Here is a 22,398-nt window from a genome sequence, read left to right on the forward strand (position 1 = left end):
GAAACAGACGAAAGAAATGGCCCAACCCACCCCCATACACATGTATATACATACACGTCCACACACGCAAATATACATACCTACACAGCTTTCCATGGTTTACCCCAGACGCTTCACATGCCCTGATTCAATCCACTGACAGCACGTCAACCCCGGTATACCACATCGATCCAATTCACTCTATTCCTTGCCCTCCTTTCACCCTCCTGCATGTTCAGGCCCCGATCACACAAAATCTTTTTCACTCCATCTTTCCACCTCCAATTTGGTCTCCCACTTCTCGTTCCCTCCACCTCTGACACATATATCCTCTTGGCCAATCTTTCCGCACTCATTCTCTCCATGTGCCCAAACCATTTCAATACACCCTTTTCTGCTCTCTCAACCACGCTCTTATTATTTCCACACATCTCTCTTACCCTTACGTTACTTACTCGATCAAACCACCTCACACCACACATTGTCCTCAAACATCTCATTTCCAGCACATCCACCCTCCTGCGCACAACTTTATCCATAGCCCACGCCTCGCAACCATACAAAATTGTTGGAACCACTATTCCTTCAAACATACCCAATTTTGCTTTCCGAGATAATGTTCTCGACTTCCACTCATTCTTCAAAGCTCCCAGGATTTTCGCCCCCACCCCCACCCTATGATCCACTTCCGCTTCCATGGTTCCATCCGCTGCCAGATCCACTCCCAGATATCTAAAACACTTTACTTCCTCCAGTTTTTCTCCATTCAAACTTACCTCCCAATTGACTTGACCCTCAACCCTACTGTACCTAATAACCTTGCTCTTATTCACATCAGTGAAGAGGGCAAATGGGGAGGTGATAACAAGTAGTGGTGATGTGAGAAGGAGGTGGAGTGAGTATTTTGAAGGTTTGTTGAATGTGTTTGATGATAGAGTGGCAGATATAGGGTGTTTTGGTTTAGGTGGTGTGCAAAGTGAGAGGGTTAGGGAGAATGATTTGGTAAACAGAGAAGAGGTAGTAAAAGCTTTACAGAAGATGAAAGCCGGCAAGGCAGCGGGTTTGGATGGTATTGCAGTGGAAATTATTAAAAACGGGGGTGACTGTATTGTTGACTGGTTGATAAGGTTATTTAGTGTATGTATGACTCATGAAGAATGTATGTGAGAAATACTTAGAAAAGCAAATGGATTTGTATGTAGCATTTATGGATCTGGAGAAGGCATATGATAGAGTTGATAGAGATGCTCTGTGGAAGGTATTAAGAATATATGGTGTGGGAGGCAAGTTGTTAGAAGCAGTGAAAAGTTTTTATCGAGGATGTAAGGCATGTGTACGTGTAGGAAGAGAGGAAAGTGATTGGTTCTCAGTGAATGTAGGTTTGCGGCAGGGATGTGTGATGTCTCCATGGTTGTTTAATTTGTTTATGGATGGGGTTGTTAGGGAGGTGAATGCAAGAGTTTTGGAAAGAGGGGCAAGTATGAAGTCTGTTGTGGATGAGAGAGCTTGGGGAGTGAGTCAGTTGTTGTTCGCTGATGATACAGCGCTGGTGGCTGATTCATGTGAGAAACTGCAGAAGCTGGTGACTGAGTTTGGTAAAAAGTGTGAAAGAAGAAAGTCAAGAGTAAATGTGAATAAGAGCAATAATAATAATAATAATAAAAATAATAATAATAATAATAATAATAATAATAATAAAATTATAATCATATAATAATAATAATATAATAACGATGATTTATTATCATGAAATATTTTCATTACTAACAGATAATTCAAAATTCATGGTCAATTATCAGAATTTATAATTACTATGACAGAAAATACAGAATGAATGAATGGAAGACCAGGTCAAGGATGGAGGCCGGGATCTCCATTTGCTACACACAAACACACACACACACACACTGTCTATCTAATGCATCTATCTCACTTACATAAACTAATTGCCAATAATCGCTCCCCTTTGTGCTATAAATAAGTCTCCAACTAATTTTACACCAGAAATAATTAGCTAAACTATTACTGGGAGGAGAGAGAGAGAGAGAGAGAGAGAGAGAGAGAGAGAGAGAGAGAGAGAGAGAGAGAGAGAGAGAGAGAGAGAGAGGTTGATATGGACAACAAGGAATATGATAAACTAGAAATACGTTAAGAACAATCCAGAAAGGTGGGGTCACCTCCACCACCAACCACCTAAGCCCAGCGTGACTGGGCAACCTTTAGGCCTAACAACCCCGAGCGGCCTCGTCAGCTCGTTAAGTGGGCGTTAAGAAGCACCTAGTACCCCTCGTCCTCCCCCCTCCCACCTCCTTATATGTTAGGGTAGAGAAAGTGGGTAAAAGCAACGAGAGGTATGGCAAGGTAGCGAGCGCCCCCAGGCCTTCTCCTCCCCCATCACCACCACTACTCCGCCATAACGGTCACAAAGGAAAGCTTACCTTCCAGTACAGACCCTTAAATGAAGGGGGGGGGGGGGGGGGAGGTAGAGGCCAATTCAGGACCCCCCTTATCCCAGACCATGATAATATACAGCAGGGAGATTAAGGGCCAGACCTGAAAATATACATACACCCAGTATCCAACTTGCTCAACCATACATACATACATATATACAACCAAACACCAGCTGATGCCAGACTACGATCCACAAGACGACGCCCTGAAGGGATGGGTAGTTAACTCTAGTGGCACAACTGATCATAACTATCCCCTTTAATTCAACACCTACACTTGCACCCACTACATTCACCAGAACCTAACCCACTCATGTACGTGTGTGATCATCACCCTCTAACCACACCAGACATCGCTGGTTCCACGACCAGTAGAACTGCAAATTATCAGAACAATTAAGAGTGTAATTATTCTAGTTAACATGACTTCTCAGTGGTTCGCCTGTTCCAATAATTCTTCATAAAACTATACGATCATTTACGGACAATGTGAGAACGCAATTAACGATTCGCTGATTATATATATATATATATATATATATATATATATATATATATATATATATATATATATATATATATATATATAACACATAAAGCCCTTCAAGAGCATGGATTCGAAGCCCCGTACCATATTTGTGATAGCTGGGTCGTACTTAGCGTACCCTGCGACCACACAACTGGTACGGGGGGTTCGAATCTTGCTGTTGGAGTGCATTGTGTCATCTATAAAAGAGCACGTTCATATGCATTATATATATATATATATATATATATATATATATATATATATATATATATATATATATATATATATATGTATGGAAGCCATGAACGAAATGTCAAATCAGATAAAAAATTAAAAGTTTTCTTATATATCAACACGGCTGCAGAAGTAAATTGTAACAGATCACTGGAGGAAATTTTTAAGGCACCAATAAATGTTAACTAGTTAAAAAAAAAAATAGGTCGCACTTCCAAGATGTGACTATAGTTAACATGTTAGTGGCTTTGTAAAAATTTCTTCCGTGAACTTTTACCATTCGCTTCATTGTGTTGAAATACACGAAAGCGCTTCAGAAAATTTTCTTGCTCCAAACTTCTCTCTTGCTTTACAAGTTCATCTGTGATTGTCACGTGTGTACTTCGTGATTACGATATATATATATATATATATATATATATATATATATATATATATATATATATATATATATATATATATATATATATATATATATATGATGCTTGTTATTGGTTGGGTAGCAGCGAGTGAGGGATGGTGAGGAAAGTGAGGTGGTCTGGAGATGAGAGACACAATGGTTCCCCGGGCCACCGGTGGTGGTGTGAGGTTATAAACAGGGAGGGAAGTAGGGAAGGATGGAGGGAGGTGAGGGAGGTGAGGGAGGGCTGCTCCCTCGGGAACTCCGTGTTGACCACTCGAGGTGTGGCTTTGGGGCTCGGCGGCGGCCACCAGTGGAGGCGACCCAACATTTTTTTTGGTCGGTTTCTTTTTTTTTTTTTGTGGAGAATGTTTGGTAGGCCTAGTGGGGGGGGGGGGGGGGCTGGGAGGACTGTATCGAGAGTTTGATCGGGTCTGTCCCTGTCCCACACGACGGAGGGCGATGCTGTCTTCGGGGCTGCAGGACTCTGGAGGGAAGGTCGTAGGATACAGCGTGTGTGTGTGTGGGTGTGTGTATATATATATATATATATATATATATATATATATATATATATATATATATATATATATATACACTAAAACCTTACCCCACACCGGTCCACCAGTGGTGTGACCTTACCACACAACACAGACCCTCTGGTGAACGTTCTAAGGCGTGAGAGGGTCTGCTTGGCTGTTGGTGGAGGAGGTGAGGGGGAGTTTCCCCTCCACCCCACCACCACCACCAGCAGCAGCAGCAGCATGGAGGGCACATAACGTCAAGATGAATCGGGGGGAAAACCGACACTCCATAATACCTCTGGGTAACGTGGGCCTCCCTGGCTGTGGGCGATGCACCTCCAGGTCTCCTGATCAAACGCGTTGAGTATCAAACATACGCTGGTCCTCCCTACATCACCGGCGAGGTAACTCCATAACGGAGGAGACACAAAGAAACATATCACAGGCACGGGTTCGACGGGACCGACTGCTCTCCTCACATATCCAGATCCAACTGAGGTAATCTTGGGGAAAACGTTGCCAGAAGTGTGTGGTCTAGGTTGCCGATCTTTCGTGCGATTAATTAAAAATGGCGAATTTATTGTGCGTTCCATCGAGGAGGGATGACGCGCATTTTTAATATATATGTAGTGTTATGTATACCCAGTCACATAAAAAGTATACATATGTGTTTCAGGTGGGGAAAACAAAATACTTTACTGTGTTTCGTGTTTACCATTCGCCTGGCAACGCAGCTTGGAGCGTGAACATGTTATCATACGGTGCGCAGGGTTGCCGAGGGATTTGAAAGTATAATCCATATTAGAAAAAATGCAAAAAAAAAAAAAAAAAAAATATTGAATTTACTGAGATACGAAAATCAAACAGAAAAAGAATGCATGAACATACTAAGGTAAGCTACATGAAGTACTGCACCTTGGAAAACCGACTACACACACACACACACACACACACATATATATATATATATATATATATATATATATATATATATATATATATATATATATATATATATATATATATATATATATATATAATGCAGAGATGTGAGAATATCCCTTCCTTGGCATTATTCTCATAACAGGACACCGCTTCGCCTAGATCCACGTGTTTTGTTTCCCTTATGGTCACACACACACACATATTAGAATAGGTACATGTGTATACCCAAGACAAATGTAAATGTCGAATGTTAATGGACGGGCAAACACAACTGTATAGCTCTACGAGACACACACACAAGCAGTTATAACACACATATAAGTGTGTTAGTGTATGTACGCTCCAGTTACAACATAGGAAAAGTTTTACGCTCGTGAGGTCTCGTCTTTTAATGTTTCTAAAATTTTTCTTTTAGTACTGTACAATTCTTCAGTTAGGTTGCTCCTATGACCCATACTTCTGCCATCAAAGTCCTTCCTATGACCCATACTTCTCCTGCCATCAAAGTCCTTCTTTAAACATGTCAAACTCGTTTCTCCTCATAACTTCTTGTTTACATTGTTTGAACATGTAATCGACGTGTGATCAAATCGGTTCAGCATCCCTAATGCATCACCCATGTCTGCTGTCTCCACTGCTCATTCCTGTCTTGGTAACTGAGCAGTGTCCACTCACTTCAGTTCCCTTTATTTACAGACTTCGTTGCTCTCAAAATCTATACTTTCTCTAGCAGCTCTACTGACACTATCAAAATTAAGAACTACTACTGATTGTGTGGTCTGTCCTGCGAGCGAGTCTGACTTTGGGGTTAAGTATGTTTTCTATCCACTTCCATATTATAACAAGACCGATATTTCTTAACATTATACTTTTTCTTCCTTTTTAGAGTGTCATTGTTAGCTAGATTATCGGTTAATTATCTTAGGTTGCGCTAGGTAAGCTGGTCAGAACTAGATTATCATTGTTAATTATATTAGGTTGAGTTAGGTAAGCTGGTCAGATCAGTTAGGTTGGTTAAGGCAAGTTAGGTTAAGCAAACTGGTTAGGTTGCTTACCTTACGATGGAATAGATTAGAGAGTTAAGTTCTTACCTAAACATGGATTAGGCAAGCTGGGTATGTTACTACATTAGAAGGTAATTTATACTGGTTGAATTAGGCAAATTAATCGAGGTAACCTGTTACCTAAAGTCCTGATAGGAAAGATAATCTGGGCAAGTAATTACCCCAAGCTATGATGAGAAGGCTGGCTGAGGAAGATAATCCAGGCGGTGAGAGGTAATCGATTACCTCAGAATGGATATGGTAGGACGAGGTGACGACCAAAGACTGAACTGGGTAGTTCGACCTTATAGACAATGTTTACAAAACCAGTTTAGGAATAAATGCTGCCTATCGTCAGGTGTAAAACAGGTACTACTTTATTTACTGAAGTGTAAAACAGGTACTACTTTATCTACTGGTGTAAAACAGGTACGACTTTATCTACTGAAGTGTAAAACAGGTACTACTTTATTTACTATTGTAAAACAGGTACTACTTTATTTACTGAAGTGTAAAACAGGTACTACTTTATTTACTTAAGAGTAAAACAAGTACTGCTTTATTTACTGATTTACAGGTAGAAGTGTGTGAACATATGACACACTAATAATCTCACATCTCATCTGCGTGGATAAAACTTAGCTATTTTGAAAATGAAATACATTTGTAGTCTTAAATGCTCTGGTATCAACATGCATATCCTACAAATCTATCGTTACCAGTTGTCTCATTACAGTCAGTTAGTAGATAATCTACTAGTTAAGTCTAAACAATATGACAAATCATTCTTATTATACGAAGTGGTTTTCATATCGTTGTACAAGACGGAAGACGAAGACTACTAACAGACTAGTTAATGATGCTTCTCGAACACTGGAGACTTGTAATATCTGTCGAGAGATAACAGTTGGGATAATCGAAAACAAACGAAGGAGTTCCGGCAACCATAATCAGTCAACGTTACAGTTGAAAAATAGCAGCAAGATGCGACACAACCAGCGGGTAATGTGTACAGGGAAGTGGCATGGTGGGGGAAGTGGCATGGTGGGGGAAGTGGCATGGTGGGGGGAAGTGGCATGGTGGGAGGAAGTGTCATGGCGGGGGGAAGTAAGTAAGTGGCGTGTACTGACCTTGTGGCGTGGGCTGCCATCTGCGTCGCCTTCACCTTGAGTCCCTCCCACTCGGCAAGAGCTTTTCCCATGTACTCCCAGACGAATTGCGACACCTTTCTGTTCATGTTGACCTACGAGAGAGAGAGAGAGAGAGAGAGAGAGAGAGAGAGAGAGAGAGAGAGAGAGAGAGAGAGAAACAAAATCATTCGTATAATTCAGGGGAAGCTTAAAGTTAAATGTATTCATCTACTAAATGAAACTGCTTTGTTATCTATCTATCTATTCATCTATTGTTAATTTCCTATTCACCTACGAGAGAAAATACGAAATCATTCATCTAATTTAAGGGAAGCTTATGGTCACATACATATATTCATCTATTCACAGGAAATATTTATTAGTTATCTATTTACTAATCTTTATCAATTTCTTGTCTGTCCGTTTAGTGCATTTACGGGTTTAAGAAGATACGTTCTCTCTTAATAGATATTAGAAAACGTTTTAAGGGGGCCTAAACTATATATGTATTGGGATCGTTCGATCATAAAAGCGTTTATGGGACTAATCAAATCTCGAAAACTGGTATACTATGGACAATGACAACACCAGTTATGCACATGGCAATGAGTATTTTCTTTCTTCACGTACTTGATGAGAATGTCTTGCGACAGTGTGTCTGTCACGTCTGGGTCTTGCGACACCGTCGATGGACAGGGGTCAGATGACACATGTTAAAATGTTTATTTGTAAACTGTTCAACAATGAACAGTCATCACTCTGACCAACGGTTTTTTTTTTGTTCATATTGTTCAACAGCAAATGATTATTCGTGTTCCCTGAGCTTAACGTAATCAATTCAGGATTAAAATATAATCACTGTCGAAACAGGTTTTAACGAAATATAATCTAGGCGTTTAAGTGGGATCGAACCCCTCAAATTCAGCCATAGAATATCTTGTTCACCTGAGAAGCAATTACGACCTCCCCTGTTCACCTAAGAAGCAATTACGACCTCCCCTATTCACCTGAGAAGAAATTACGACCTCCCCTGTTCACCCGGGAAGCAATTACGACCTCCCCTGTTTACCTGGGAAGCAATTAGCACTTTCCCTTGTTAACCCAAGCCGTAATTAGTCCAAGGAGAGCATGGAAGATGACGGGTAAGGTTCAGCTTAAGCTCAGCTGGCCCACCTTACCTGGTAAGCTTGGCAGTGGTTGTCACAGGTGTTCGTCCCGTGCAGCTGTCTACAGATGTCTGTGATACCCTCCACGCGGTCCACCACCTGCAACACACCTGTGGTCGTACTCAAGGGGTTGACTCACCGTACTCAAGGAGTAAACAGAGCTGATAGGCTACCTACAATGACTAGGTGGGACTACAAGACTACCTACAATGACTAGGTGGGACTACAAGACTACCTACAATGACTAGGTGGGACTACAAGACTACCTACAATGACTAGGTGGGACTACAAGACTACCTACAATGACTGGCCAGTACATACTCACCGTCCAAACGTCATATTTACCACCTTCATCATAGGTACAGTCAAGCTGTAGAAAGAATTACAAACACTTATATTCAAAAACATCATAATCAATTCATAAATTAAGTAATGAATCAAAAGTAAAGAAATAACTCAATATTTTCATTATTATGTTTCTAAATTTCTCATAAGTATATATTTCATTGCTCTATCATCCTTATCAACCAACGCTATCATCAGATAAGTAATTAAAATTACAATTATCATTAATCATTGCCATCTCTACAACCATTACTACACACAGTTATCATCACAAGTAATGAGAAAACCTACTAAAATTGTATATGATAACAGGAGCCTGTTTATGTACATCTTTCCAAAATAACTTACGTACGTTAACCACCTAATGAATAATTTTCATCTATATCTCAATAATTAGTCAATAGTGTATTTCTCATTTCAGGAAATATGTTACTATTGTTGTGACATCTTAAATGTGCTAGGCCAGAGTGACAACTGAACGAATAGTTCACAATTTTTTTTTAAAATTGTTCTAGATTAGGATACCATTAAATCTAAGTAAATATCCATTTTCTGTAACCATCTTTCTGTACTTAGAGAAAATATAATAAATTCTTACTAGGGGTAACTACAGAAAAACGGAAGGTCATCATAACACAAGGATATGTCAAGTCGTTATGGGGGTAAGGTCAACAGGTCAGAGGAAGCCGTTGAGGGTCAGAGTTAACAACTCACCATGTCATTCCTCCAGTCCACGATGGTGTTCTGGAGGTCATGGCCGTAGCTGATGTAATGGTCCAGTTGTATGTTCAGGTCAATCCACCAGCGGGACACGCCGGCCCACCAGGTGGTGTACGTCTCGGCCGCGTCCTGCAACACACGAAATGTGGCGGGGGTCAGCAGCTGGGAAATACATCTTCAATGCCTCTCTCTCTCTCTCTCTCTCCCACTTCCTAACACTCCATTTTTTGTTTTAGTGTAACCTAGATCATGGCCCTCCCCCACTCTCTTTTTTTTAAGGGGGGGGGGCTGGGTGGGTCTGATTTTGTTTATTTCTTTTTGGTGAGTTTCTAAAACTGATCAAGTTTTTAAAATTATTCGATTGTCTAAGATATCTTCAGACGAGTTTATATATAGTGAGATGGACACCCAGAACTTTATAATGGTGCACAATACATAGTGACAATAAAAAAATTAGCAGACCTTAGAAATGACAAGACAAAAGCCACATTTTAGTGGATCAACCCTACGCTTATAAAGTGGATCATCTCCTCTCCACGTAAGTGGAAGAGTCGTCACTACCTGTGGATCATTCCTACACTTACAAAGTGGACCATCACCTCTCCACATAAGTGAAAGAGTCGTCAGTACCTGTGGATCATTCCTACACTTACAAAGTGGATCATCACCTCTCCACGTAAGCGGAAGAGTCGTCAGTACCTTGAGGACCAGCAGGTGGATCGAGGCCAGGTCGGCATAGTGGATGATCATGGACTGCGGACGCTCCCCAGCCTCCACCAAGAACCGGTTGGCAATGATGGAGGTGGAGAGGGAGTTGGCGATGGTGTTCTTGTCCGGGTAGATGGCACTGGTCACTGGAGCCTCCATGTACCTAGATGGAGAGTGGGAGGGAGCAGGAGGAGGAGGAGGAAGGAGGGAGGTTGAACACACGTCAATGGCTAACGACTGCTTTCAGTGCGACGGTTGCGACGACCCTCTTGAACACGACGGTACGACTCTTTGACACGACCGACCTTTGCAGATGAAAAAAAAAAAAGCGTGGGGGGGGGGGGGGGGGCGTGATTTGAGAGGTCAAAAGGCTTGGTGGTGATGACCCATCATCAGAGCCAGGGGGTCGTACCGTCATGCTCAAGGGTCGTACCGTCATGCTCAAGGGTCGTACCGTCGAGCTCAGGGGTCGTACCGTCGTGCTCAGGGGTCGTATCGTCATGCTCAAGGGTCGTACCGTCGTGAACATTTCGATACGTCTATATTTACAACACACTTAGTGAACTCATTAAGTCACAATCTTTAAGTTAGTTAATTACTCTGGTTATACGACACTACATTAAGTTAGAAAGTTATACTAAGTTTGGCTACAATGTGTGTAAGGTTAAACTGGGTAATTACATATTGCAAGATAAGCTAATTAAGCTTAAGTCACGTAATTACAGACTGGCCTCGGTTATGCTATGGCTATACTAGGTTATATTCTGTTAAAAGGTAAATTAGGGAGGTCATGTTAGACTATGTTAAAGCAGGTGCGGTTAGGCTATGTTAAGGTAACCGAAGTTAGGCTACGTGAAGTTAAATAAGGTTAAGCCACACTCAGGTGGCCTAAGTTAGGCTATGTTAAGTTACCTGGGGCTAGGCTAAACAGAGCTAAGCTATGATAAAGGCAAAGAAGATAAAGCGAGTCGTACAAGACAACGATGTGACAGTCAGCAAAGCAATACTGAAAACGGGAATTTACAAAAACCCACAAGAAATAAAATAAAAAATCAGGAATAAAAATTGGAACTCGGGTCAACCCACTCAGGTGGTCTTGGAAAATGGGAGACTCCCCCTCCCCCAAACTACGATCCTCCTACCTCTGCAGGAGCGAACCCAAGCTGTCCTTGTAGACGACGAGCTGCGCCATGTTGTGGTGGTCTACGTAGTCGCCAACCACACGCTCCACGTTTTCTTCGATCAGGTGGAAGTAGTCCTGGTCATCGCTGCCAGGCGTTGCCGGGTGCAGGATTGCCAGGACCATCCGGAAGATCTGAGGAGGAGGAGGAGGATTATAAGCGGTCGAGAGAGAGAGAGAGAGAGAGAGAGAGAGAGAGAGAGAGAGAGAGAGAGAGAGAGAGAGAGAGGAACAAGGAAAGTCAGGAAGAACAAGTACAGAAACAATTACATTGCTCACCTCCATAGTGTCGGTCACAATACCCCGGAAGTGGTATGCTATAGCCAGGCCAATGGTCGTTTCTGAGGAAGAAAAATACATTATATGTAACTTAGTTAAGGTAAACACACACACACACACACACACACACACACACACAGACCACAGTGACGAGACGCAAACAAAACGGATATGGATGACGTAAAGCCGAAGCTAGACATTAGCTAAGGAAGGTCATTACGAGTGTATATTGTATCCATTCCCACTCACCTTTGCCGTCGATGACCACATCTTGGCGTGGGCGCGGAGGGGCGCGCATCAGGGGGTAAGTCCTGGCGTGGTGGGGTGGGCGCGGTGGTGTGACAGCGCCATGAGCGCCGGCGGCAGCCACCACCACCACCAGCAGGAGGAGGAGGAGGAGGCAGGTCTTCATCCTCTTCACGTGGTGACGCCCACTCGCAGACTACGCCTCGAGCACGCACACTCGCCCGATAAAATGGGTCGGTACGAGGGTGAGTACGAGGGGGGTACTAGTGGCCGAGGCAGTAGGGGGGCGCGTGAGGGGAGGTGGAGTGGGGTGAGAGCGATGACAAAAAACGTAAAACACGACGAGGTTCTCAGTCCTGGGAAAGCAATGGGAGGGCGAACACCTGCTGCGGGTTGCGGGCGGGCGGTAATGCCAACACGGGAAACACAATATATATATCTAAATTCATGACCATCATCAAGAATACGTGGAGTTCTTACTTGTAATTGGATTTAGATGATCACCACAAAATGGCGATGGAGGTAGTTATCAGGTGATTCATTCTAAAATCGAAGTACACTATGTGTCACTCCGGGATTTCACCTGGCAATGTTATGGGGTTAACACAAATACGGCTTCCAAATCTTATCTATTCTTTTATTTTCTTTACCATATCTGACTTGCTCAAACAACAGCAACAAGAACTTGATAGCCGCTCTGATGACACAGCAAACACATTCATGACCCACTTTTTCTGAAGAAAAAAAAATGTTTGCTTTTGTTACACAAACCTCAATTTCTTCGTCAAGTTGGTCCATCATCTTCCTCCAACACTTGTTCATACGATTTTTATAATGAAGTTCTCGAGCATCTTTAGAAAGTTACTGTCCATCACAAGCTACAGCATACATAAGAACGACAGGAGCTGTATTTTCAGAGCAATTCAGGAGAATAATGTTACAAGACACATCTATGGTTGAAGGTAGTTTGAAAAATATTTGGTATTTGAGGGATCTAGTCAGTCCTCATGTAATTACTTTGAAATTCACTGTAATAAGAGTCTCTGAAACATTATAATGTAAAATGTACCCACTAACTGCTTGAGGCTGGCTATATAATCCTGTAGCAAGATATTACGACCCTTGAGCACGACGGTACGATCCTTGAACACGACGGTACGACCCTTGAACACGGCGGTGCGACCCTTGAGCACGACGGTACGACCCTTGAGCACGACGGTACGACCCTTGAGCACGGCGGTGCGACCCTTGAGCACGACGGTATGACCCTTGAACACGACATTGCGACCCTTGAGCACGACGGTACGACTCTTACATATTCTGGCGTGACCTCTGAAACCTTATGGAATCAGGTCAAAGGTCATCATACGGCTTACTCTCCCGTAAAAAAAAAAGAAATCCCATCCCACTAATCATATGCAAATTCTTATATCAACATTAAATTTTCGTACTTAAGGAAGGTAAAAAATATCCCCAAAAACCTGACATTAAATAGTTTGTCTACGACATGTCATTACACTGTGTTATCACGGCGGGTCCAAAGATGAACAGGTGTGTCCTCACGAGAGATTCTCATAATAATGAGACCAAAAAAAATAGATGCGGGAACCTCTTGTCGTCAGGTGGGTGGGTGGGGGGTGTGTGGTCGTCCCTGGACGAGCAAAATTTATAAATGATTCTGTTCGTCCTCTGCTAACAATGATTTACTTCATTTATGGGTGAGGGGTCACACCTGGACGCAACCATCTTATCATTTCTGGAGGTCATTAATTAACACTAATGGTTCAGGTTGGGAGAGCGATAATCCCTCCTCAGTTACCACTTACAATTTCTAGTATATGTGAGCTTCATTGTGCTATTACTTATATGTACTTACTATATATATGTTCCTAAGAGTCCGTCCACTCCCGTACACTCTGCTCTACACCTCCATGTTTACATCCCCCTCTGAAAATAATGGACCAGCCCGTACAAAGTCTGTTTTTCTTCTTTCACATCCAACTGGTTTGTTTATCTTCATCCAACTCTCTCCCCCTCCACAGTAGCCGACCTTTTCATCTCGAATCTCGCCACTCCCCCTCTCCAAACCCATCACCGGCGACAGATTGAGACAAAAGACGGAGAGAGGGGAGAAAAAAAGAAGTTTTCTCGTGAAAATTTCCAATGAAAAGCTGCGTACGATTTTTTTCATATTTTTTTCTTTGGCGAGAAACTTCACAGAAGCGAGTGAGAGAGAGGAGGGGTCTTCACGCTATTGTCTGAGAAGAGAGAGAGAGAGAGAGAGAGAGAGAGAGAGAGAGAGAGAGAGAGAGAGAGAGAGAGAGAGAGAGATTTTCAATAATATATATATATATATATATATATATATATATATATATATATATATATATATATATATATATATTTTCACTGCCATTTCCCGCATTAGCAAGGTAGCGTTGAGAACAGAGGACTGAGCCTTTGAGGGAATATCCTCACTTGGCCCCTTCCTCTGTAACTCTTTTGGAAGATTAAAAAAAAAGCGAGGGAAGGATTTCCAGCCCCCCGCACCCTCTCCTTTTAGTCGCCCTCTCTCTCTCTCTCTCTCTCTCTCTCTCTCTCTCTCTCTCTATATATATATATATATATATATATATATATATATATATATATATATATATATTCGTCTGTGTCTCTCGTCTTTTATGGCGAAGTGTGAGCAGTAGATGTTTTCCCCCAGCATGCTGCCCCCCCGTCACAACAGTCTTAACTGTACATTTATCAAAACATTTACCTCTGAATTTCTTTTACCTTCAAAATGTCTTTCATGACACGCATCAAAAGGTTACGGTCAATATATTTTTTTACTCTTTTTTTGTTATATTGACAAGAAATCAGTAAAGATGTACACAAAGGAGAGACACTCTCTTTAATTGGCAAAAGATGCATCCCCTCCACTACTGGTCGCAGTGTTGCCAAACAGTAATATTTTCAATTACACTTAGTAACTAAGTCATTCAATATGTTTGACTTCAGCGATCAGTACTAGATTTAATGGCTGTCAACATTTAAATGGGTAATACGCCATCAACCGTACCATTTGTCTAAATCATTTGAAATTATAATGATTCTAAAGGTCACATCTTGGTTGGGTTGAGTTGCCAAGTTCGTCAAGAGAAGAAACTTCCTGCTGTGGATGACCCACCAAACATAACACAATACACACATCCACCGTGGAGATATGAAAGCGAATTTCTCTGGGCGAATTCAAGTCTGGTGTTGTGTGGGATACATTCTGGATGTCTTTATCCCAGGATGATGATTTCCCTTGGGGGGGGGGGGGGGTGTTCTTTCTTTTATCCCACTTGCTTGCTCTTATCCTCTTCGCTTCAAAGTTATAATAACCTTTCGTATCTCGGCTTCGCTCTAACTTGGTGTGTTCATACGATTACGTATATAATTCTCTTTATCGTCTATTTCTTGTAGTGTACGGGGAGGGAGTTGTACACTCGTGGGGTCCCCCCCATCTCTTGATTTCGGCAACGTCCATAAAACATATTCAGGGATGAAGCCAGTAAATCATTTACATAAACGAGGTGTGCGTGTGTGGTGTGTGTGTGTGTGTGTGTGTGTGTGTGTGTGTGTGTGTGTAGGTACAAGGCAATTTAAGGCCAGTGTAACCGCGAGGCGATGATCGGATAACCTCAGGGAAGGAGACAATGAGGTAACGTTCCACCAGTAATTAGATTCAGTTTAAACACAAGGGTTGAGAGAATTGGTGGCCGACTCCCACAGTACGGGTCTGAGAGAGAGATAGTCCGTGCGTTCGATTCATTTAATTTTGGCTTCAATACAAAATATCTTTTTCCTTTTATTATTTCCTTTATTTCCTTGCCTATGTAGGGACACACATAGAGTCTTTTCTTATGCTTTTCCTTTCCAATGATGATCAATGTTTGCTGTACTTCACTTTGGAGACCACTAACACGAAGCTAGGTCAGAATGTACATTAATTCGATACTACGAAGAGTCTGATGACTTTTCATTTAGGTGTTTTAAAAGGGTTTTCTGAGGTCAGAGGTCAAAACATCTTTATATTGTATAAAGGTGACGAAGCCCTAAATACATATACTATTCTACAAGATTAAGAATTTTGATGTAAGTTGGCTGTCGTAATTCTAGCCGTATTTTTAAGAGACAGTTGGTGATGGGTGTAAGGTACCGCTAGGGAGGCGACGTAGACATTTACCATAAAGGTGGACATTTACGTCACCTATTTACACGTAAATAAGTAACCGTCAGCTCCTCTAAGACACAATGGATCCCACATCAAAAACAACACAATCAAACGAACTCAACCAATGATAATGGTTTAATCATTCATTACAAAGTTATATAATTCACAATCTACATGATATCCAGTTTCTACTTTCTTTCTCACCCTATAATCTTATTCGTACATTCTATCTACTCACATCTGAGCCCAGAAACTGTACGTATTTACAATTAACGTAAATCACCCATTACTGGGCGGATGCAACACGATACAATCGCACGACAGCAACAAGACGCGCGGCGGAGACGTGTATGGCGAGCGGCCGCCAGACTTGCTATTGTCAACAACCGAAGAGGGAGGAGGGATCTTTCTCAAACTTTCCTCCCCACAAGTTCTCTTCATAAGAAGTTGAAAATTAGCATTTCCCCGCCCGCCCTCTCTCTCTCTCTCTCTCTCAACGATCCTAATTCAGAGTCGGTGTATGAATAAGGAGACGCCCATCTCCTGTCGCCAAAGGATTTTATGGCGACGGGCGACGATGAGCGGATGTCAAGACGATGTGTGCCGGATGGGACGACACAGTTGACCGTCATCCAACAGCATTCTTTTCCTTTCCACACTTGAAGAGACGCGATGACGCAATAATTGCTGACGGATTTTGAGGTATACCTCATGTATATACACACCCCAGCTTACGCCAGGGACCCGTTCTTCGATCAACAGCCCCCATAGGAGAAGATAAACAGCTGCGCTGGCTGTGGGCCGACTGCCGCGCCGTGTGTGTGTGTGTGTGTGTGTGTGTGTACTAAGCCTTACGTATGAGAGCTTGACATTATGAATATTTGAAACAAACAATATTAAATGTTTCCATCTCCAGTTACTCACTATGATATGGAGGCAATTTCTCCCATCTTACGTACGCGAGCAGACCCAGGGGTTTAATTAAATCTGGCGGGGACACACTTGAAAATTAGTTACGTGGTCGCAATATTACTTAGACTATCACTGAAGGACTGGTATTTACGTTACGGTGTGCGATATTGAGTCAGGGGAGCCACTGTGGCAAATACAGTGGTGGCAAAGTGGAGACGGAACTGCGAGTGTTTCATATGGTTAGTGTGTGGAGGATGGAATGGGGGAGATCTGTGGGCTTGGAGGGTGTGGGAGGAGGTAGGGACTGGTTGGAGGAGTTCCTAGGGCGGAGGGGAGGGTGGTGACCGGAGGGGGTGGGTCTTGTAGGACACGTGGGGAGGGTGGAGTGGGTGGAAGGTGGGTGTATCTGTCCACCCCCCCCCCCCCTCCATCTGTTGTCACTATTCGTGAGGGTCATGTCAAGTGGTCAATCAGCAGTTCAGTTCAATACTCCGGCCATGATGGCCTGAACTTCTTGTTATTACCGTCCAAACGACTCAATCATCCTCCCCCTAAGTGATCCACCCCTTTAGAAGCAACGGGCCAATCACGTGAAGGCTTGGCCCCATCTTCGTAAAGATTAATGAAATTACCAAGACACTCCGCCCTCCTCTGTACTGACGGTCCAATCAGACGAAACTACTGCGACCTCGTTGTGGTGACGGGCCAAAAATTACGTCACGTCGTTCCCTTGATACCGAGAGACGTATCTTAAGGCTTCGCCTCCTTCGTACCGACGGGCCAATCACATGAAGCTCCGCCCCCTTTGTTGCGATGGGTACGACGTCAGACTCCGCCCACTTTCTACTGAATGGCCAGGAACGTTAAACTCCACCCCTTCCCCCCACCCTGAACCGACCAGCGAATCACGTGAAGCCCCGCCCCTTCGTACCAACGACCCAATTAGCTGAGGATCAGCTCCCAAACTGGCGCACAAACCAACAACAAAAAGGCGACAAAAACATAGACGTAAGAACGGATAAGTGTTAGTACAACAACGTATACATCCCCGCCAGACGTAGAGATAAAGGATAACTACTTTGAAAGACCTTACGAGGGTCAAATGCTACGCCAGTGACTGACCACAGACGTAAAGGACAAAAATATTGTACAGCAAGAGCAGAAAGTTCTATACAGTCATAGCAATACTATAGCAAGGTACAGAATGGTTTACTATGTTAAGCGTAGATTCATAATTTTTTTCCCATGTATGTATGTATGTATGTATGTATGTATGTATGTATGTATGTATGTATAACTAATGAGGTGACTGGTCATGAAGTCAGGTGGTGTAAACGTGGGATTAACTTAAAACAGCCCCCATTAACGACACCTACCGCCGTGTTAACGAAAACTCGCTCTTACGCCGCGGGTAGATACGTTCCGGTATCCCACGGCCGTGAGAGAGAGAGAGAGAGAGAGAGAGAGAGAGAGAGAGAGAGAGAGAGAGAAGACCCAACCACGTGAAGACATACCATCCAACCACCATGTACAGACCGTGCGTGTGTGCGTGTGTGTATGTGTGTGTGTGTGTGTATGTGTGTATGTGTGTGTACCACAGCCAATGGTTGGTTCCCACCCCCTCCCCCTCCTAACGGCCCCAGTACTACCCCCCTCCACCCTCCTCCCCCCCCCCAAAAAAAAATATACGTATTCTTGGTTCGCTAATCCTCTTACGTAGCACACTTACAGCGGGGTGGGGGGTGAGGATGTAGTGGGTGTGTGGGGAGGATGTAGGGGGTGTGTGTGGGGGTGTGTGGGGGGGGTGAGGATGTAGTGGGTGGGTGGGGGTGTGTGTGTGGGGGGGGGGGGGGGGGAGATGATAAGTAGATTAACGGGCGTCAAGCAAGATCAATGGCGGGACCAAAATAGTCCCAAATACTCCCGACTCCCAGCTGACAAACGGCAACACCAGTCCCCTCGTGGATGGCTGATGATGTCAGCAACGAGGACAGGAGGACACACGGCTGACACACACACACACCCACCCGGGACACCGACGTTGTGAATTAATGAGTCACCCGCCATGAAATGTTTTCGACTGTGGAGGTCACGTGACACGCGGCGTCACGTGTCGCGCGGAGGTATATAGAGGAGGGAGGAGCGTGAGCACGTTTAGTATCCCCCGAGCCGTCGACGGTAGGTTGTTGGTGGCGCGCGGGCCTGTCCCCTCACTCCAGGCGGTAAACCCGGTGAACTTGAGCGTTCTGGACGCAATGAGAAACAGATAATGTGGGACTTTCTTACGCCAGTATGTAAGAATGTTTTTGCATACCCCAAGGGAAGAGAATGGAACATTCCCTTCTATTTTTTCGAAGTTTTATAAAGACATCTGAAAATACACACACGTGCAAGTTCTATAAATATCACGTGAAGAATATGCCACTTCCTGGAAGGGTTTTAGTAAGGGGGCAGGAGTCACTGACGGACAGTGTCACGCGGTGTAAGTGCTTCCTGTGAACAGCCTAGGAAGGGAAAGTGCCACAACATCACTACCCCAGTCCCGGAAGGGCAGTTCGTCTCCACGATAATGTAATGATATCATTACATTTCTTAAGCGACTGTCAAAGGCACACACACACACAAAAAAGGACAAAATCCAGTGGAGGACAGTTGTCAATCAGGGAAGTGCCACATGGACTACCGTGGGGGGGAAGTACAGCTGTAAGTCAGATCTTACAGGAACACTTTCCTTTCAAAAAAGTGTTGGAAATCAAAACCTTCATCCACATGAAAGTATTTCATGGGAAACTCCTTGTATCCTAAGACGTTAAATGTAATTGTTTCGTGTACATTTATCTTCTAAAAATTCATGTAACTAACCTAATTAGGAACATTACAAACGCAGGTACAGTAGCTACAGCTCAATTACATTGACCTGTAATCTAAATATTACGATAGGATACAGCTCTAAAAAGTTCACCTTTAACAAGAACATGAAAAATGATTGGAAAACAGAAACAAACTTGAGATAAACAGGTGAAACTTGCCACGAATATACGAATGAACGGGACATGAGAACAGAGTTCACGAACACTGAGAAGGAAACTCAATAACAAAATGAACAAGAAAATAAAGAACATAGGGGAACAGAAAATGGTGTTCATAATTAGTAACGTGAATAAACCATGTTGGGTGAGACTTTCCCTGAGTGCCAAGCCGCTTACGATAATGTTATGAGCCGATATACACACAGGGACGAGCATAAGGACATTACAACAGGTGACAACAAACATACAACCGCGTCAAAAGAATAAAAGACACAAACATACAACAGTTTCAGAAGCCTTGTGTAACATCCCGACTACAAATGTTTCAACCATTTGTACCTTTCGATGAAAAGTGACAACGATGAAGTAATATTTGTACAAAAATGATATAAGTTAGCAGCAACGTATATATATATATATATACCTTTTTTCTTCTATAGAGATCAAAGACATTAATTAAAACTCCCCGTAGTGTCATGTAGCAACAGAAAACGGAAATAATAATAGAAATTGTCCAGACCAAATGATGTTGCGCTGTGTATATATATATATATACATATACCTTACCGATCGTTTCTATATATAACCATTAAATCCATTTCCATGATTACGATGCTGTAGAATGGAACACTCGCGTAGCTACGGATTTCTGGGAAGCAGTTGTGTAAGACTCGTGCCACCGCGAACAAAAGAGGCAATCAAAACTCTCTCCCAACTGGAAAGTAAACGAAGTCGCGCTTGGCCACTTCCTCGCGTCTGAACAGCGGATCTATGGATGCGGGGAGGAACCATCGACCTGGCCACACTGCCACGCTCACGTCCCCGAGGCGGACCAGACCCAACTAAGGTTCTGGACATCCATCCCCCTCCCCCCCTTGGAAGGAGAACGATGAAAACAGACTCGTGTTGCGTAACTTCACGGGCGCCGCCGAACTGAGGACCGACGTTTTCTACGCGGACGAAGGGGGGACCATAGGAATTGGAGGGGGGTCTTTCCCCCTCCCTGCCGCAGAGATGGACACCGGTGCGGTCGCCCCGGGGAACTTCTCCGAGCTGTCTGCCTCCAACAAGCTGTCCGAGGAAGGCTACTACCTCTCTGCCTTCTTCCTGCTCTTCATAGGCATATTTGGGATGTTTAACAACCTCGTTGTACTCATCGTTATGGCCAAGAATAAGCAGGTGGGTATAGTGTGTGTGTGTGTGCTTGTTTTCATAACCGTGTTGACCATATAAACACACGTCTGGGCAGACGTTCATTACAGGGGCACGCAAGGAAGCTTATGATATCAAAATTGAATTAAATATCTAAATATATATCTAAATATATATATATATATATATATATATATATATATATATATATATATATATATATATATATATATATATATATAATTCAGTACCAAGATATAGAGGGATCAGGGAAGGACGATTTATATAATTTTTTTCTAATATCATTGGAAGCAAAGGTGAAGTACACACGAAGGTAAAGTCTAAGTATAGATTCACTATGGTCCTTGCGTGAGCAGGTGTCATGTGCTGCAGCTGCTTCTTCCCACAGTTTCTCTGTGGACATCAGACACACGAGGATTGATCGTTGTGATCTGTTCTCCTATACAGCCCAGGTGTGACACTTCCTCTCATCTTTTTTTTTCATATAACCTTTCCATTCTTGAATGTATGGTCTACGAACACCACAGGAGAGCTTATATTAATCTTTATATTTTTTTTTTTTCATTAACTCCTTATCTCACCTTTTCAAAAGATATGCTTCTTCCATTGTTGCAGACCCATATATATATCATTATCCTTTCATACCTGTGCTCTGGCCTCCCATGTTCACTCCTTCGCTATGAATGAAATGGAAATGTAAAGTTCAAACGCTGCCCAAAACAAACCAAAACAAAAAAGTTCCAAAGATTCTTCAAATTGCTTTCAAATCCCAATCGTCCACATGAAAAGGATAAAAGTGTAAGAAAAAATCCCGATAATACGGGAAAAAATCCCGTTCATACGAGGAAAATTCCCTGAACGGGGAGGAAAAAAATTTAAAATATATCCCGGTAAAACGGGGAGAAAAAAATGTTATTCCAGTAATACGGGTCTCTCTCTCTCTCTCTCTGTGGGGGGGAAGGGGCAAAGTGTGGGTGTGGGAGGCACAGAGCTGAGGAGAGCGATGGTGTGGACGACCAGTGAGTGACCCGTCAGCCACCCATGGTCACGCCAGAGGGAGGCTGGTCACGGCTCTGGTAACGTGACACAAGGGGGGCGTCTGTGGCCGACCCCGACCTTACCGTGCACACACGGAAACTGATCTCGACCACAGACATCTGCTGGGATGGTGTCCCAGATATACCCAG

At 43.1% G+C, this 22,398-nt stretch overlaps 3 protein-coding genes across 3 annotated transcripts in view; 1 reads left to right on the top strand and 2 right to left on the bottom strand.

Moving 5' to 3' along the window:
• LOC139765527 (uncharacterized) overlaps window positions 1-4,982 on the bottom strand; it is a 47,989-nt gene extending 43,007 nt beyond the window's left edge. Inside the window, exon 1 of the mRNA XM_071693050.1 lies at window positions 4,416-4,982. The gene's annotated coding sequence lies outside the window, so the exon portion shown is untranslated. The remainder of the gene's footprint in view (window positions 1-4,415) is intronic.
• A 1,668-nt stretch (window positions 4,983-6,650) lies between these two features.
• On the bottom strand, window positions 6,651-12,114 carry LOC139765528 (uncharacterized). Its single transcript, XM_071693051.1, has 9 exons — window positions 11,885-12,114; window positions 11,636-11,697; window positions 11,319-11,491; window positions 10,168-10,339; window positions 9,463-9,597; window positions 8,729-8,773; window positions 8,416-8,502; window positions 7,238-7,350; window positions 6,651-6,997 (listed from the first exon to the last, which is right to left on the bottom strand). Exons 1-9 carry the CDS (start codon window positions 12,045-12,047, stop codon window positions 6,961-6,963), a joined length of 987 nt encoding a protein of 328 aa, XP_071549152.1. The 5' UTR covers window positions 12,048-12,114; the 3' UTR covers window positions 6,651-6,960.
• Window positions 12,115-19,188: 7,074 nt separating this feature from the next.
• The window catches only part of LOC139765529 (visual pigment-like receptor peropsin), a 79,818-nt gene continuing 76,608 nt past the window's right edge, over window positions 19,189-22,398 (top strand). Inside the window, exon 1 of the mRNA XM_071693052.1 lies at window positions 19,189-21,217. Coding sequence (XP_071549153.1) covers window positions 21,053-21,217 — 165 coding nt within the window. The 5' untranslated portion in view covers window positions 19,189-21,052. The remainder of the gene's footprint in view (window positions 21,218-22,398) is intronic.

This window comes from Panulirus ornatus, chromosome 55, assembly GCF_036320965.1.
Source record: "Panulirus ornatus isolate Po-2019 chromosome 55, ASM3632096v1, whole genome shotgun sequence".
Classification (NCBI taxonomy): domain Eukaryota; kingdom Metazoa; phylum Arthropoda; class Malacostraca; order Decapoda; family Palinuridae; genus Panulirus; species Panulirus ornatus.

Coding starts and splice junctions, on each gene's coding strand:
- LOC139765528 (XM_071693051.1), bottom strand. CDS start 12,047: ATGAAGACCTGCCTCCTCCTCCTCCTCCTGCTGGTGGTGGTGGTGGCT. Junction 8,503..8,728: donor GTAAATATGACGTTTGGACG/GTGAGTATGTAC, acceptor GGTGTGTTGCAG/GTGGTGGACCGCGTGGAGGG. Junction 7,351..8,415: donor ACCACTGCCAAGCTTACCAG/GTAAGGTGGGCC, acceptor TCTCTCTCGTAG/GTCAACATGAACAGAAAGGT.